The 15,719-nt window shown below is 43.2% G+C and overlaps 1 protein-coding gene across 1 annotated transcript in view; it reads right to left on the bottom strand.

Moving 5' to 3' along the window:
* Positions 1-9,265: 9,265 nt before the first annotated feature.
* The window catches only part of LOC141272090 (gastrula zinc finger protein XlCGF66.1-like), a 66,482-nt gene continuing 60,028 nt past the window's right edge, over positions 9,266-15,719 (bottom strand). The window contains exon 7 of the mRNA XM_073682397.1: positions 9,266-10,641. Within this exon, the coding sequence (XP_073538498.1) occupies positions 9,809-10,641 (833 nt within the window). The 3' untranslated portion in view covers positions 9,266-9,808. The remainder of the gene's footprint in view (positions 10,642-15,719) is intronic.

Raw genomic sequence — 15,719 nt, 5'->3', positions numbered from 1 at the left:
TTTTGGCAGAAAATGTAGGCTGCTTAATAATGTGAGACAGCCTTCTTAAGTAGTCTTGCCGTTCATTGGACACACCTGCCAAACTAATTAACACAGGTGTCTGCAATTGCTTACAGTGATATAAAGAGCCCTGACACACATCACCATCAATGAGTTTAACTGACAAACAAACAAATTCTTCCCTTATCACTCCTAAACACTTTTTGCATAATAATTTGGAACACAGTGTACATGTGCTTTTCCACAAAACACCAGTGGTTCACGTAGTGAATCTTACAGTTCTAACTTGCCAACCGTGGTTTGTATGGAGTTGTTCAATAAAGGGCCCAAAATTAAGATAACATAAACGGGAGAGGTCACTATGAATAGGAATTCCTAAGAATTTGATACCCTGTGAGGGCCAGGCAAAGGGAAAGTTGGACTGGATGGGATCCTGCATGGATTTGGGGAGGGAGACATCGAGGGCCTCAGACTTCGCTGTATTGATTTTAAAATTTGACCATGTAACAAAGTGATCTATTTCAGCCATAACAGCAGGGATGGATATATGTGATTGAGTGATATATACTAGGACATCATCAGCAAATAGAGAGCACTTGTACTCGGTGCCTCCCACCTCAATCCACCTAATATTGGGGTTATGGCAAATTGATGAGAGCAGGTGCTCCGTCACTAGGATGTATAAGAGAGGGGACAGAGGACATCCCTGCCTTGTCCCATTGGTGATTATGAAAGGTGATGAAAATGTTCTGACGCGCCCCCTGGGCCTTGGGACATCCGGAGCCGGACCCTTTTTGGTGGATGCTGGTGGCTGTAGTCTCCGTGGCGGCGACCCGGTTCCATGGCTCAGGGCGGTCAAACCAGTGGCGGAACTATTTATGTGGTTTTGATGTTTAAATGTCTGACTACGCCACCCGTGGATTGCGGTCAGAGTGAACCGCCGCTGCAGGGCAGACCGCTGAGGCTGGTGTTGTGGGTGCAGCAGAGCGTAGCATAACTCCCCACAGGAGGAGTATAGCCTCAGGGCAGTGTATGCGGAGGATGGGGGTGATGGTGCAGGGCAGCAGCAGTAACGACACGGAGTCAGTGATGCAGTCCAGGGCCTTTACTCACAGTTCTTATTATCCAGACCACTTCTGCAGGTAACGGCTGCCCACGTCGTACTGTGCTCACCAGGTGAGGGGCTCAGACAACTCCCAGATAACTTTGGAGCGCTTCACAGGACCCCCTTTGTGTGTCCTTTGTCTGGCCTTTCTTACCAACCCTTCTGTCTGGCTGCCTCGGGCCTCCTCTTGGTAAACTTGGCGCCAGTTTCCCTGACCCTATGTGCTGCCCTCCTAGCGGGTGTAGCGAGGGGCTGCGCCACATAAAATGTCACAGCCTCCGGTTTCTAGCTGAGGGTCATTTCCCGCCTCCACTAGTTTCGGGAACGGTCTCCCCCTTTGGCCTGACCCCTCCACGCAGGTGGATTCGGGCGTGCGGTGGCGACTCGCCCGTCCACACCCCTGGGATCCCTTCATTCCTCGTTCCTGGAGCCTTCTCCGCTCCTCTTCCTTCCTTCTCCCTCTTCCAGGCCTGGGCCTCTGTTACTAGGCCCGCCTCTGGAGCAGAGCTCATGCAGAGCCACTGCTCCCTGTCACTTCTGCTCAGACTTCTCTGCACTGAACTAAGATGGTGCCCACCTTTTATACTCCCTTCTCAATGCACCCAGGAACTGCTTCCTCCCTGCTCCTGCACTACAGGGTTCCCCTTCCTCAGTGTTCCCTCCCCCCACTCCAGCCAGGGACAGGGACTGTCGTGCCCATCTCAGGGGCATATTGGTCGCCCTGCACCACGGCAATGTGGTGTAATGCATGCAGGTGTCGGGGTCCTGATTCACACTCCATCCTTACCTGAGAGTGAGATATCACACCTCTGGGTGAGGTGCAATACCTCTGCAGCAACCGAGCCCTCGGGGTGCTACAGTTCCATTTATCTTCAGCCTAGGTGACGCATTGCGATACAGGGCCGTGATTTTGGCTATAAAAGGGTCCCCTAGACCCCTACCCCAAGCTTTTTAAGAGAATAATATATGGCGTGCCAGGAGACTCTATGGAATGCTTTCTCAGCATCCAACGAGAGTATCTAATTACAAATTTTTAACTGCATCTAGCTCAGGAAATACTTTGTGCCTAGTAGCAGTGTCTGCTAGTCAGCGGATTATCCCGGCTGTTAAGCAAGCTACACCACCTGTAGTTTGGACACTTAATTTTTTCAAAGGAAATGCTTCGGGATCACGGGATACTCAGTGAAGAGCATCAGGAGGCACCCCAAGGCATAGGGGCTGGGACTGGCGGTAGGACGCCTTGCGGTGGACAGCCGAGTTCGATCCTTATAAAAGCTTTTTAACTGCAGCAGCTTTAGTGGACGCTACTGGAGCTGGAATTACGCGGCTGCTGACATGAGACTTGCCCTTCAATAGATCCTTGTAAAAGGATTTAAAGTGTATTCATTCAAATTAGAGAGACAATTTAAATTAAAAAGCTTAGAGCTGCCTCCACCACAGGGGGGCTCGCTCGACCCACCAGCGGACAGGCACCAGTATTGGGAGAGGGGGGCTGGCCGTAGGGTCCACCGCGGCTCTGGCACAAACGGAGGTGGCACGGGCAGGAAAGGACTGGCCGTGTCGGCTTCTTACTTTTTGGATTTTAGAAGGGCATGACATGCCTATATCTGTGTCTCCCCCTCCTTTTACTCCTCCACCTCTTTTCTTTTCGCATGACTATATGTACTTATCACTTTTCCATGTGTTAGTTATGTCTTCTGAGCAGTTTGTCAGCTTTTGGACACCTTTGAAGGTGTTTTCTATGTGTTTCTATGTGTTTTTGTTTGCCTGCCATTGGTTTTAACGGTGTTCGAAGGTGTTCGACGAACAGTTCGACGAATAGTTCGGCGAACACAAGGGTGTTCGACGAACCGAACCAAACTCGAACACTACGGGGGTGGCTCAACACTACTGATGAGGTCCAGATCAAGGATACTGGAAGTTGTCAGATCCTACTACTCACACCTCTTGGGGAGGAAGGAGCTGGATCGAGACAGAATGTTGGCTTTCCTGGCTGAGGCCGCCCTTACGTCTCTTGGCGCTTTGGAGGATGTGATCAAAGAAGAGGAAGTGAGACTGGCAATTGATGGGCTTTGGCTCAAAAAGTCGCCAGGTCCGGATGGCTTAATATCCGAGTTTTACAAGACCTTTAAGGACTCCTTGTCCCCTTATTGACTAAGGAGTGTCTTTCCTCGGGCACTCTGCCAAGATCAATGAGGAGGTCTGCTTTGATCCTTTTTTCAAACTGTAAGGACTGGCGTTCCATAGCACTTCTCAATGTGTACAGGAAGGTCCTGGCTAAGGTGCTTTTTAATAGATTGGTGAAATTTGCATCACGGTTCTTTTTGGAGGTCCAGCACTGCGATGTTCCAGGTCATAGCATTTTTAGTGCTGTTTTCGGTGTCCGGGATGCCATGGAGTGGGGCAAGGCAGGCCTTTGGAAGGATCAGGCTTAAGCCTTTGACCGAGTTAATCACTAGTACCTCTGGTCCACTCTTTTGAGGTATGGTCTACCAGGAGGGTTTGTGGACTGGCTTAGAACATTGTACAGAGGGGCTGAGTTTTCCATTGGTGAATGGTTGGGCAACTTTTTTAGGTCGGTTCCGGTGTTCGCCAGGGTAGTTCTTTGCTTTACGCATTCACAATTGATATCTTCGTAAGAAGGGTGGATCATTGACCGTTGGGGGTGGAAATGGGCAGTCCTAGTGTGCAGAAAGCCGTCCTGAAGGTAATAGCCTATGCTGATGATGTCACCATCTTCGTCACCTCGGAAAGTTGATGTCGGAAGTGGAACGCTACTCGGAGGCATCTGGGTCCAAGGTCAATCAGGACAAGTGTGAAAGTCTCCGGCTGGGGGAGGGGGTTGATCCTGATTTTGGTCTCCCGGACACCCTTCCAGTGCCCCAGGAGTATGCCAAAGTCCTAGGCATTGAATTTGGCCAGGTCGATTACCCCGCTGAAAACTGGGATGGTATGCTCAAGTGTGCCGCCCAGAGAGAACCAATGGAAGGGTTAGTCTTTGACCCTGAGGGAAAGGGCAAACTTGTGCAAAAGGTCTTGTCAACACATTTCCAAAAACCTCTGGTCCTCAGAGACTGCCCAAGTCAGGATCTGGAGGTGGGGTTGCGGCTTTTAAACTCAAGTAGGATCCCCTCAAAGTTTTGTGACTTGACTTGGTGCAGTTTCCATGGTAAGCTACATGTGAGGGACAACCTGAAGTACAGGAGGACAGGAATTGTTCTAGGGAGGGTTGTGCTGACATGCTGGTATGGACCATTTCATGCTTCGGTGTCCCTTCAATATAGAGATTTACAAGATGGTGGGTGCATCCATGGGTTGGCCCCGTCTGGCTTACCTTTCCTACTCCGAGTGGGCTTATGGAGCATTTAGAGACCTTGGTGGATGAACAGAACCACTGTGTTCTTAGTTAGTGTAGTGGTTAGGTTTTTCACTCTGAATTCACCGAGTCTAGTTTTGATGAGTAGCAAAATCCTCCCGTTGAAAGAGGTCTGTAGTAACATCCTAGGTGACCTGGTGAAGGTTCGCTCCTTGGAATATGAACAATTAGGAGCACCAAGAGCCTCCAGGCTCCGGAGAAGGTTCTCCTTTAAGGTGCTTTAGTCTTGCAGTACTCCAAGTCTTCCTGGTGGTGGGCTGATTCTTTTCACGACTAGATTTTTGTTTTGTCTGAATAAGTGGTGGAAATGTTTTGCAAGCGCCGAACCTGAGCAAGTTTTGTTTGTAGGTTGGCTGTTATGTAATGTATATTTGGTTGCCACTGTTGGGTTAGGGGTGTTAGTTAGGTGGGGAGGAAGGGCTGGGGGGTAATAGTGTTTTGGGTGTTTTAAGGACTGGTCAGTCCAAGGCCCATCTGGGGAAAACTTTTGGGGTCTGATCCACGCTCGGAAAACTGTCCTGAACTTCGTGGCCCGAGCTCGATCGGGGGTGGTAGGTTTAGGTAAAATAAGTTTAGGATAGGGTTGCTGTTTTAAAAAAAAAATGTTATGTCTATGCTTTTATGTGGTGTGTTATGATCATTTTTGTTCCTTGTATTGGTGTAAAGTGAGGTTAAGGGTGAATGGGTATCATGGCAGTGGAACCAGATGTGGTTGGATGAATATGGTAGGAGAGAATTTCTAAATAGTGGAAATAGTGTGGTTTTGTATATAATGTAAGAGTGCAGGGACAAGTAGGGAACCTGTTAATTTTTGCTGGAGTTTTTGGTTTGTTTAAATTGTTCTGGACTTACGTTTTTATACAGTATGTGTAATGATTTCTACTTTTATAATAAAATAGAGTTCCAGCTCTAGTAGTGTACACTAAAGTCCAATAAAACTGTGAATGGTCATTCTGCCTGCTTTGATCAATTTCTGATAACAGTTCACTATAAAAAATATGACTTTCAATGAGTGTATGGAAAAAAGCTATCAAGTTATGGACTGTGGAAGAGATGTATGTGACCAGAATGAACACTCATTTCCAGCAGATGATACCAATATGAGAAAACAAAAAATACAACAAGATGGCAAAAAGCAACAACTGGACTTGGCCTCTGAATAATTTAAGGACAAATTTATAAAGATTGTGAAGTAGATTGGATTTAAAAAAGTTTGGAAGATGAGGCCCTCACACGGGCGTACACACGGATGGTACAGTCAAACAGCGAATGGTTATTCAATGAGTTAATTTTGCCTGCTTTGATGAATTTCTGACAATAGTTCACCATAAAAACCCTGAATCTGTGAATGAGTGTATGGAAAAAAGCTGGGGAAAAAAAAGGATCTGGTCTCTGTTCCTTGGATGGAGGATTTTTTCCCTTTTTTTTCCCCATTTTTGTCTTCACACTCCTGACTAGAGCGCCTCCGGGCGAAGGTTACTGAGAATTTCCTGGATACCTGTTCCGACAACTGAATGATGAGCTGACTTTCCATTTCCCCTCATACCCTCCTCTTTTCCTATGGAAAAAAGCTATCTTAGGTTTTGTCTGTTTAGTGGCTAGTGTGAACTTGCGCCTACAAGTTGCACTCATAAGAACTTATATTCTTGTCTGGCTAGCTTAATAGAGCTGCGGCTGCGGGGAGAAAATGGAAGTGTTATTCTCCCTGTAGCTGCTGCTTTCAGTCATCAAGGAGATTCCGAGAGCAGTGAATAGTCACAGTTTACTAGACAGTGAGTGCACTGTGATTACTCTACTGTGCTTTGATTGACAGCTAGCTCTGCAAACACGCTGCAGAGCAAGTTATCAATCAAAGTTCAGCGGTGCAATTACAGCACACTCACTGCATAGCGAGGGATAACTGTAACAGCCCCTTGCACCACTCTAATGACTGGAAGCGGCTGCTGCAGGAAGAATAAAACTTAATTTTCTCCCTGCAGCCATTGTTTACACTGTGTTCCAAATTATTATGCAAATAATATTTTCTCAGATTTTCCCAAATTACCTATATGAATTGCAGTCATTGTAATTTTCCAGTCAAATAACTATTAGAGTACAATTGAAAGGTTTTTGTACAAACTGCCTATGATAACAGTATATTTTTAAAAAAATAAAAAACTCAAACTGCACTCAAAATGTATGTTCCAAATTATTATGCACAGCAGAGTTTTCAACCTTTTCATTTTAATAAAGAACAAAAAAATGGTCATTTTTGAAATTATAAGCATTAGCAGGTTATTACAAACTGAAATCAAACAGTTTTCAACTCAAAACTTTATTCTAGGTGATGTTACATTAGGCAGTTTGTACAAAAACCTTTCAATTGTACTCTAATAGTTATTTGACTGGAAAATTACAATGACTGCAATTGATATAGGTAATTTGGGAAAATCTGAGAAAATATTATTTGCATAATAATTTGGAACACAGTGTAGTTAAGACAGCCAGACACTATTTAAACGCTATTTACCAGCAGAATACCACTATATCTGTAGGTAAATAGCGTTTTTGGGTGCAACATTTTCCCTTGTAGGTCAATTTACTATTTCTGTGTTTGTATTAAAGTGCTTTAGAAGTTCTAGGAGATTTAGGAGTTCTAGGTGAACTTAGAGTATTTTACACATCTTTTCAGAACAATTGGAGGTTTTTGAAATTTTTTCTAAAGTTCGGCGAAGCTGGCAAATTCGAATTTCAAAAGAATCATTTTTCTCTAGAAGAAAATGTACATTACTAAGATCAATCCAGACTCCAGAGCATAATAAATATATATAAAATAAATTTAAAAAAATCTATACTCCTCAAATCCCAGCTCCAGTCAACTTCTTTGATCAAGTCACTGATGCAGTCTTCCGTGACCCATTTTGGCATCTTCCGGCTCCTAGCATCTTTAGCGTCTCTTGCACTGATAAGGTCGCAAGGTCATGATGTCGCTGCCTATTTAGCACAGGAGACTCCAGAGATGCCCGGTGCAGTAGGATGTCAAAAATATTTCAATGAAGTTCAACTAAGGGATGAGAAATGCTAAAAGGAAAGGGGTATGTGTACCACCATAATGCATGATCCAGTCTGCCCTAGAAGAGCTAATCCCTCCCCTCTCCGAATAGTTTATAGTAAACCAAATATGCAGAAAAACAAGTTTACACATTTACATAAGCATCTATGTTATTTTCTACTAATAAAGCACTTAAACCTTTTTTGAAATAATCAATGGTTCTTGCTGTGACCAAGTCCTGAGGTCAGCTGTTCTACAGATTAATAGTTTTCAAGGCAAAAGGCGTGTCTCCTCTGGAGATTGAACCTTTCCTTTTCCAGGTGGAGGGAGTGCCCCCTTGTCTTTTGAGGAGACTTTACATAAAATATCTTTGACCCTCTTCCATTCAGGTGTAATTTATCTGCAGAATGCAGATTGTACCCCAATGAAAAGTCAGCTCACTGCTCAAGGAACCCAAATCCCTCAGTGATGCACCAAGACTTAAAGAAGTTGTCCACTACTTTCACATTGATGCCCTATCCGTATGATCGGCATCAATGTATGATCGGCACCCCTGCCGATCAGCTGTTATCGGTGCCGGCGGCAGTGCCCGCCAGCCGGAAGTCCTTACCTGTGGTGCTTGGCCGTCCAACTGTAGTGGCTGCCGCAGGGTACTGCACATCTGCCTCCCATTCATTTGTAACAAGCGCCAGGCACTACAACTTGACGGCCAAGATAACGATCTCCTGCTGGCGGGTGCCGCCATCGATAACAGTTGATTGGCGGGGGTGCCACGTGCGGGACCCCAGCCAATCATACATTGATGCCCTATCCTGGGGATAGGGCATCAATGTGAAAGTAGTGGACAACCCCTTTAAGCCATGCATTTAGCTCCCTAAGATCCCACTGTCTCTCCTGTGTTGTGTATTGCACAGGCATTTTTGCAGGGAATACTACTTTGGGGTTCCTTCCCTTCAGCTTGCAGCCTAAATCTTTTAAATTAATTTGAAGGATCCTGTATCTCTTATTCTGTCATTGATTACCATGTTGACCATTACACTTGGAACTTCACCAGCCCCTGTAGTAGTCAAACCAATTCCACCACATGGTGATTCCTGGAACTAGGAAAACCGAAAACTATTCGGTTGAGGTGCTCTTGGTGATAAACTATTCTATCCATCTTAATTATAGAATCTACTATAACCTCCAACTGGCTAAATGCTCATTCACAAGTCAGTTTTTTTCAGGTACGAGTAAAACTGACCGTGTTTCATCAGCTATTTCGGTCTGAGTTTCCTCAGAGTTTGGTCCGAGTTTCTTAAGTTTTTCTGAGTTTCCGTGAAAAAAAAGTTTCTTTACCTTCCATCTAGCAATCAATGAAAGTCGGATCTCATCCGAGTGGTGACCGATTTTTTTTTTTACAGACTCATAGACTTGCATTGCAGATTTTGATCCAACATTCGAAACAATATCAGTCATGTGTCCATAATTTTGCCCAAACTGCTCGGTCCATGTAAAATCATGGACATGTGAACAGCTCCATTCAGTATTGTAGGTATGAGTGATATCCGTGAAAACCACAAAGAACACTCGTACGCAAAATATAGAGGTCTGAATTAGCCCTTACTGCACCTACAGTACATTATCTTAGCTGGGCTGTTCGCCCTGTGATTGGGAAGAGCAGCAAACACTAGGATTGCCATTTCTGAGAATGACACCCTTTTGCTTGGAAGACTCATTGCAGATTTTAGAGCAGTGGCAGGGACCAAGGGACTGTGAGTATAGGACAGTTATTTAATTTAAAACAAACTGCAGCTTAGGAACAGGCTTTATGAATCTGAAAACCCCATTAAAAATCATTCTGAGGAACAGACGGTGACCATTCAAGAAAATTGCAGCCAAAAACAACACCAGTGTCTCGATCAAGTTGCCCATTTAGTGTATGGCTGAGTTATTTAGATTCTATTTGCTTTTTGATGACAAATGCTTATTGATAATTTACTATATTCCTGAATCCTCAATTAATGGTTTAAGTTGCTTTCTACTCCTCATCTATGACATATGACTTTACTTTCACTGTAACTGATGTTTGTACCTTGTACAATTTGTCAATAGTAATAAAAGAAAAAAATGGCTACTTCCCTATGTGAGTGCTCTGATTTGCCACAAAAATAGATTTTTGGTTAAAACATTTCCCACATTGTAAATATAAAAATGTTTTTTCTCCCATGTGAATAATCTGATGTGTAAGAAGATTTAATTTAGCTGTAAAATATTTCCCACATTGGGAAAATGAAAATGGCTTCTCTCCTGCATTTTACCATGTGTGAATTTTCAGATGTGTTACAAGGTTTCTTTTCTTCAAAAAACATTTCCCACACACTGAACATAATAATTGCTTCTCCCCTGTGTGAGTTTTCTGATGTTTAGCAAGATCATATTTCCGAGAACAGCATTTCCCACATTCTGGACATGAAAATAATTTCTCCCCTGTGTGAATTCTTTGATGTCTAGCAAGAGTTGATTTGTCTGCAAAACATTTTCCACATTCTGAACATGAAAATGGCTTCTCCCCTGTGTGAATTCTCTGATGTGAAGCAAGATTATATTTCTTTTTAAAACACTTCCCACATTCTAAACATAAAAATGGCTTTTGCCCAGTATGAATTCTCTGATGTGTAACAAGATTTGTTTTCTGATTAAAACTTTTCCCACATTCTGAACATGAAAATAACTTCTCCCCTGTGTGAATTCTCAGATGTGCAACAAGATTTGTTTTCTTATTAAAACATTTCCCACATTCTGAACATGAAAATGGCTTCTCTCCTGTGTGAATTCTCTGATGTATAACAAGACTTGTTTTGTCTGGAAAACTTTTACCACATTCTAAACATGAATATGGCTTCTTTCTTGCGTGATTTCTTTGATGTTTACCATCCCTTTGATTATTTTTATTTTTATTAAAAGTCTGTGATGAATCAGTAGAAAGAACCCGTTGAAAGGGATCAGATAATACATCTTTGTTGTGAAAGGCTGGAGGTATATCTTGGGTAATGGCATACTCTTCATATGTATCTGTTGTGATACTATGGTCAGCTGCATTAACATCTGAAAATATCACATGTTCCTTTGAGCTCCTGGTACAGTCATCTGCCAAAAATGAGCAATTAATATTATTCAATAACAGTGTTTTTTAGGTATATTAATTCTGTTATACATTTTATAGCATTTTTTTTATAAACATGTCTATACAATTTGAAAAATAGATTTTGACCTGAGTAAAACATTGGCGGCAACAAAAGACCTCAAACAACCCCAATTCCAAAAACATTGGGACGCTGTGTAAAATGTAAAAGTAAAGAAAACAAGAATTATTAATTCTTAACTGATTAAGTCAGCTGTCATATGCCTTTAACAGCTGTTATTTGTTAATTCCCGCAATTTCTGACAGCGGGATTTAACACGTGTCGGCAGGGCACTCGTCATTCCACTCTCCCATCAGCGCGTCAGTGACGTGATCGCAGGGTGCTTTTGGGTTGCCCTAACAGCCAGGGGTCTGCAGAAAACCCCCGTGCCTGTCATTAGGATACTCCTGTGAATGCCGACTAGTGGCCGCGTTTATTGGAGATCATGATTTCCGCTAAACATAGCAGTGGTGGAGAACTGCTATGTATAGCACAGGTGATCAGACAATTGCAGCTTCAAGTCTCCTAAGGGAACTGTTAAATAAAGTAAAAAATTAGAATTCTTTTTGTAAAAACATGAAAACAAAAAACAAAACTTCCCCTCTTGCACAATTGAAAAAAACAATAAAAAAATACACACATTTGATATTAATGCTTTCAGAAATGTCCAGTCTATCAAAATAGGAAGTAAATTCATCTGATCGGTAAACAGCATAACAAGAACAAAAACAGAAATGCCAGAATTATGTTTTTTGTCCACTGCAACATTGCAATAAAATGCAATAAGAGGCGATCAAAATCATATCTACCCCAAAATGGTAACAATAAAAACATCAACTCGGGGGCGCAAAAAAATAAGCCATATTCCAGCCCCTGATCTCGAAAAAATGGAAACTCTATGGGTTGCGGAAAATGGCGACAAAAGCAAAAACTTTGCTTAAATAAAAAAATAAAGTATACATGTTTGGTATCTGCGTACTCATACTGACCTGGGGAATCATATTGCCAGATCAGTTTTACCATATAATGAACATAGTAAACAAAAAGCCCCCCCAAAAATTGCACTTTTTTTGCAATTGCACCGCATTTGGATCCTCCCCCTTTTTCCAGTACACTGTATGGTAAAATCAATGGTGTCATTCAAAAGTACAACTCATCCCACAAAAAACAAGCCCTCTTACGGCTATATTGATGGAAGAAGGGGAAAAAAAACTATTTGAAAAAACAGAAAATGGTCCGTGGGTGAAGGGGTCAAAGCAGTAGCATAGCTTCGGGGGGTGGTAAAGGGGCCGCCCCAGGCCCCGCGCTCTGAGGGGCCCACCCGGAACTGTGCTACTTTTAACTGTATCAATGTGCGCCAACTTAAACTCTGTGGCAGAGCAGGGAGACATGATCTCCCTGCACTGCCACTATAAGGCTTGTGAGCTTGGGCCACTGCCCCCGCATGTTGAACCGTATCGGCCTCTGTCGATACAGTAAGAAATTATGGAGGAGGGAGCGTCAGCTGATGCCTCCTCCCCCATCATTCTTTCTCGGCGTCTGGTCTCAGCGCAATGTCGTCACTACATGGCATCCTCTACGCTGAGATGTGCGACGCTTCAGAACACAAGCTGGGGTGACCGGAGCAGCAGAGAACGAGGAGGAGAGGTGAGTATTGTATTTTAATTTTTTAGAACATTGTGGTGGTCATAAAAGTGTATTGAGAACTATGGAGGTGAATTATACTGTATGGGCTATGGGGGTGCATTATACTGTATGGGAGTGCATTATACTGTATGGACTATGTGTGCATTATACTATATGGACTATGGGGGTGCATCATACTGTATGGAGGGCTATGTGGGGGCTTTTATGGGGGTGCATTATACTGTATGGGATATGGGAGTGCATTATGTTGCATGGGCTATGGTGGTGCATTATACTGTATGGTCTATGGCAGTGCATTATACTGTATGGACTATGGGGGTGCCTTAAACTGTATGGGGGTGCATTATACTGTATGGGGATGCATTATACTGTATGGGAGTGAATTTTACTGTATGGACTATGGGGGTGCATTGTACTGTATGAACTATGGGGTGCATTATACTTCATTGTTCTGCACTATACGGTATGGGCTATGGGGGTGCCTTATACTATATGGGGGTGCATTATACTGTATGGGCTTTGGGAGGCATTATACTATATGGGCTATGGGGGCATTGTACTGTATGGACTATGGGGGTGCATTATACTATATGGAGGTGAATTATACTGTACATACTATGGGATGCATTACACTGTATGGGAGTACATTATACTATTTGGGAGTGCCTTGTACTGTATTGACTATGGGGTGCATTATACTATATGGGAGTGCATTATACTGTATGGACCATGGGGGTGCCTTACACTGTATGGGGGTGCATTATACTGTATGGGCTATGGGGGTGCATTATACTGTATGGGTTATGGGGTGCATTATTCTATAAGGGAGTGCATTGTACTGTATGGACTATGGGGATGCATTATACTTTATAGGTGTGCATTATACTATATGGGGGTGCATTATACTGTATGGGCTATGGTGGTGCATTATACTATATGGGCTATGGGGGGCATTATACTGTATGGGCTATGGGGTGCATTATACTATATGGGGGTGCATTATACTGTATGGGATATGGGGGTGCATTACACTGTATGGGATATGGGGGTGCATTGTATTGTATGGGCTATTGGGTGTATTATACTGTATGGGCTATGGGGTGCATTATACTGTATGGGCTATAGAGGTGCATTATACTATATGAGGGTACATTATACTGTAAGGGCTATGGGGTGCATTATACTGTATTGAGGTGCATTATACTGTATGGACTATGGGGGTGCATTATACTGTATTGCCTATGGGGGTGCATTATACTGTTTAGGCTATGGAGGTGCATTATTCTATATGGGAGTGCATTGTACTGTATGGACTATGGGGGTGCATTATACTTTATGGGTGTGCATTATACTGTATGGGCTATAGGGGTGCCTTATACTATATGGGAGTGCATTATATTGTATGGACTATGGGGGTCCATTCTATATGGGAGTGCATTGTACTGTAAGGACTATGGGGGTGCATTATACTTTATGGGTGTGCATTATACTGTATGGGCTATGGGGGTGCCTTATACTATATGGGGGTGCACTATACTGTATGGGCTATGGGGGTGCATTATACTATATGGAGGTGAATTATACTGTACATACTATGGGATGCATTATACTATATGGGAATACATTATACTGTATAGACTATGGGGGTGCATTATACTATATGGGAGTGCCTTGCACTGTATAGACTATGAGGTGCATTATACTATATGGGAGTGCATTATACTGTATGGACCAAGGGGGTGCATTATACTGTATGGGCTATGGGGTAAATTATACTGTATGGGACATGGGGGTGCATTATACTGTATGAGGTATGGGGATGCATTATACTGTATGGGAGTGTATTAAACTGTATGGACCATGGGGGTGCATTATGCTCTATGGGCTATTGTGGGTGCATTATACTGTATAGGCTATGGGGCTGCATTATTCTATAAGGGAGTGCATTGTACTGTATGGACTATGGGGGTGCATTATACTTTATGGGTGTGCATTATACTGTATGGGCTATGGGGGTGCCTTATACTATATGGGAGTGCATTATATTGTATTGACTATGGGGGTGCATTATTCTATATGGGAGTGCATTGTACTGTATGGACTATGGGGATGCATTATACTTTATGGGTATGCATTATATGGTATGGGCTATGGGGGTGCATTATACTGTATGGGCTATGGGGGTGCATTATTCTATATGGGAGTGCATTGTACTGTATGGACTATGGGGGTGCATTATACTGTATGGGCTATGGGGGTGCATTATACTATATGGGCAAGGGGGGCATTAAACTGTATGGGCTATGGGAGTGCATTATACTATATGGAGGTGAATTATACTGTACATACTATGGGATGCATTATACTGCATGGGAGTACATTATACTGTATGGACTATCGGGGTGTAATATACTATATGGGAGTGCCTTGCACTGTATGGACAATGGGGTGCATTATGCTATATGGGAGTAAATTATACTGTATGGACCATGGGGGTGCATAATACTGTATGGGCTATGGGGGTACATTATACTATATGGGGATGCATTATACTGTATGGGGTATGGGGATGCATTATACTATAAGGGAGTGCATTATACTGTATGGACTTTGGGGGTGCCTTATACTATATGGGGGTGCACTATACTGTATGGGCTATGGGGGTGCATTATACTATATGGAGGTGAATTATACTGTACATACTATGGGAATCATTATACTATATGGGAGTACATTATACTGTATGGACTATGGGGGTGCATTATACTGTATGGGCTATGGGGTAAATTATACTGTATGGGATATCGGGGTGCACTATACTGTATGCGGATGCATTATACTGTATGGGAGTGCATTAAACTGAATGGACCATGGGGGTGCATTATAATCTGTGGGCTATTGTGGGTGCATTATACTGTATAGGCTACGGGGGTGCATTATTCTATAAGGGAGTGCATTGTACTGTATGGACTATGGGGGTGCATTATACTTTATGGGTGTGCATTATACTGTATGGGCTATGGGGGTGCCTTATACTATATGGGAGTGCATTATATTGTATTGACTATGGGGGTGCATTATTCTATATGGGAGTGCATTGTACTGTATGGACTATGGGGGTGCATTATACTTTATGGGTGTGCATTATACGGTATGGGCTATTGGGGTGCCTTATACTATATGGGGGTGCATTATACTGTATGGGCTATGGGGGTGCATTATTCTATATGGGAGTGCATTGTACTGTATGGACTATGGGGGTGCATTATACGGTATGGGCTATGGGGGTGCCTTATACTATATGGGGGTGCATTATACTGCATTGGCAATGGGGGTGCATTATACTATATGGGCTAGGGGGGCATTAAACTGTATGGGCTATGGGGGTGCATTATA

Source organism: Phyllobates terribilis, unplaced genomic scaffold (genome assembly GCF_046119375.1).
Source record: "Phyllobates terribilis strain yellow unplaced genomic scaffold, ASM4611937v1 Scaffold_5__5_contigs__length_657084704, whole genome shotgun sequence".
NCBI classification, from domain to species: Eukaryota; Metazoa; Chordata; class Amphibia; order Anura; family Dendrobatidae; genus Phyllobates; species Phyllobates terribilis.
Note: the sequence above shows the minus strand (reverse complement) of the source record. Positions and strands in the feature narration are given on the sequence as shown.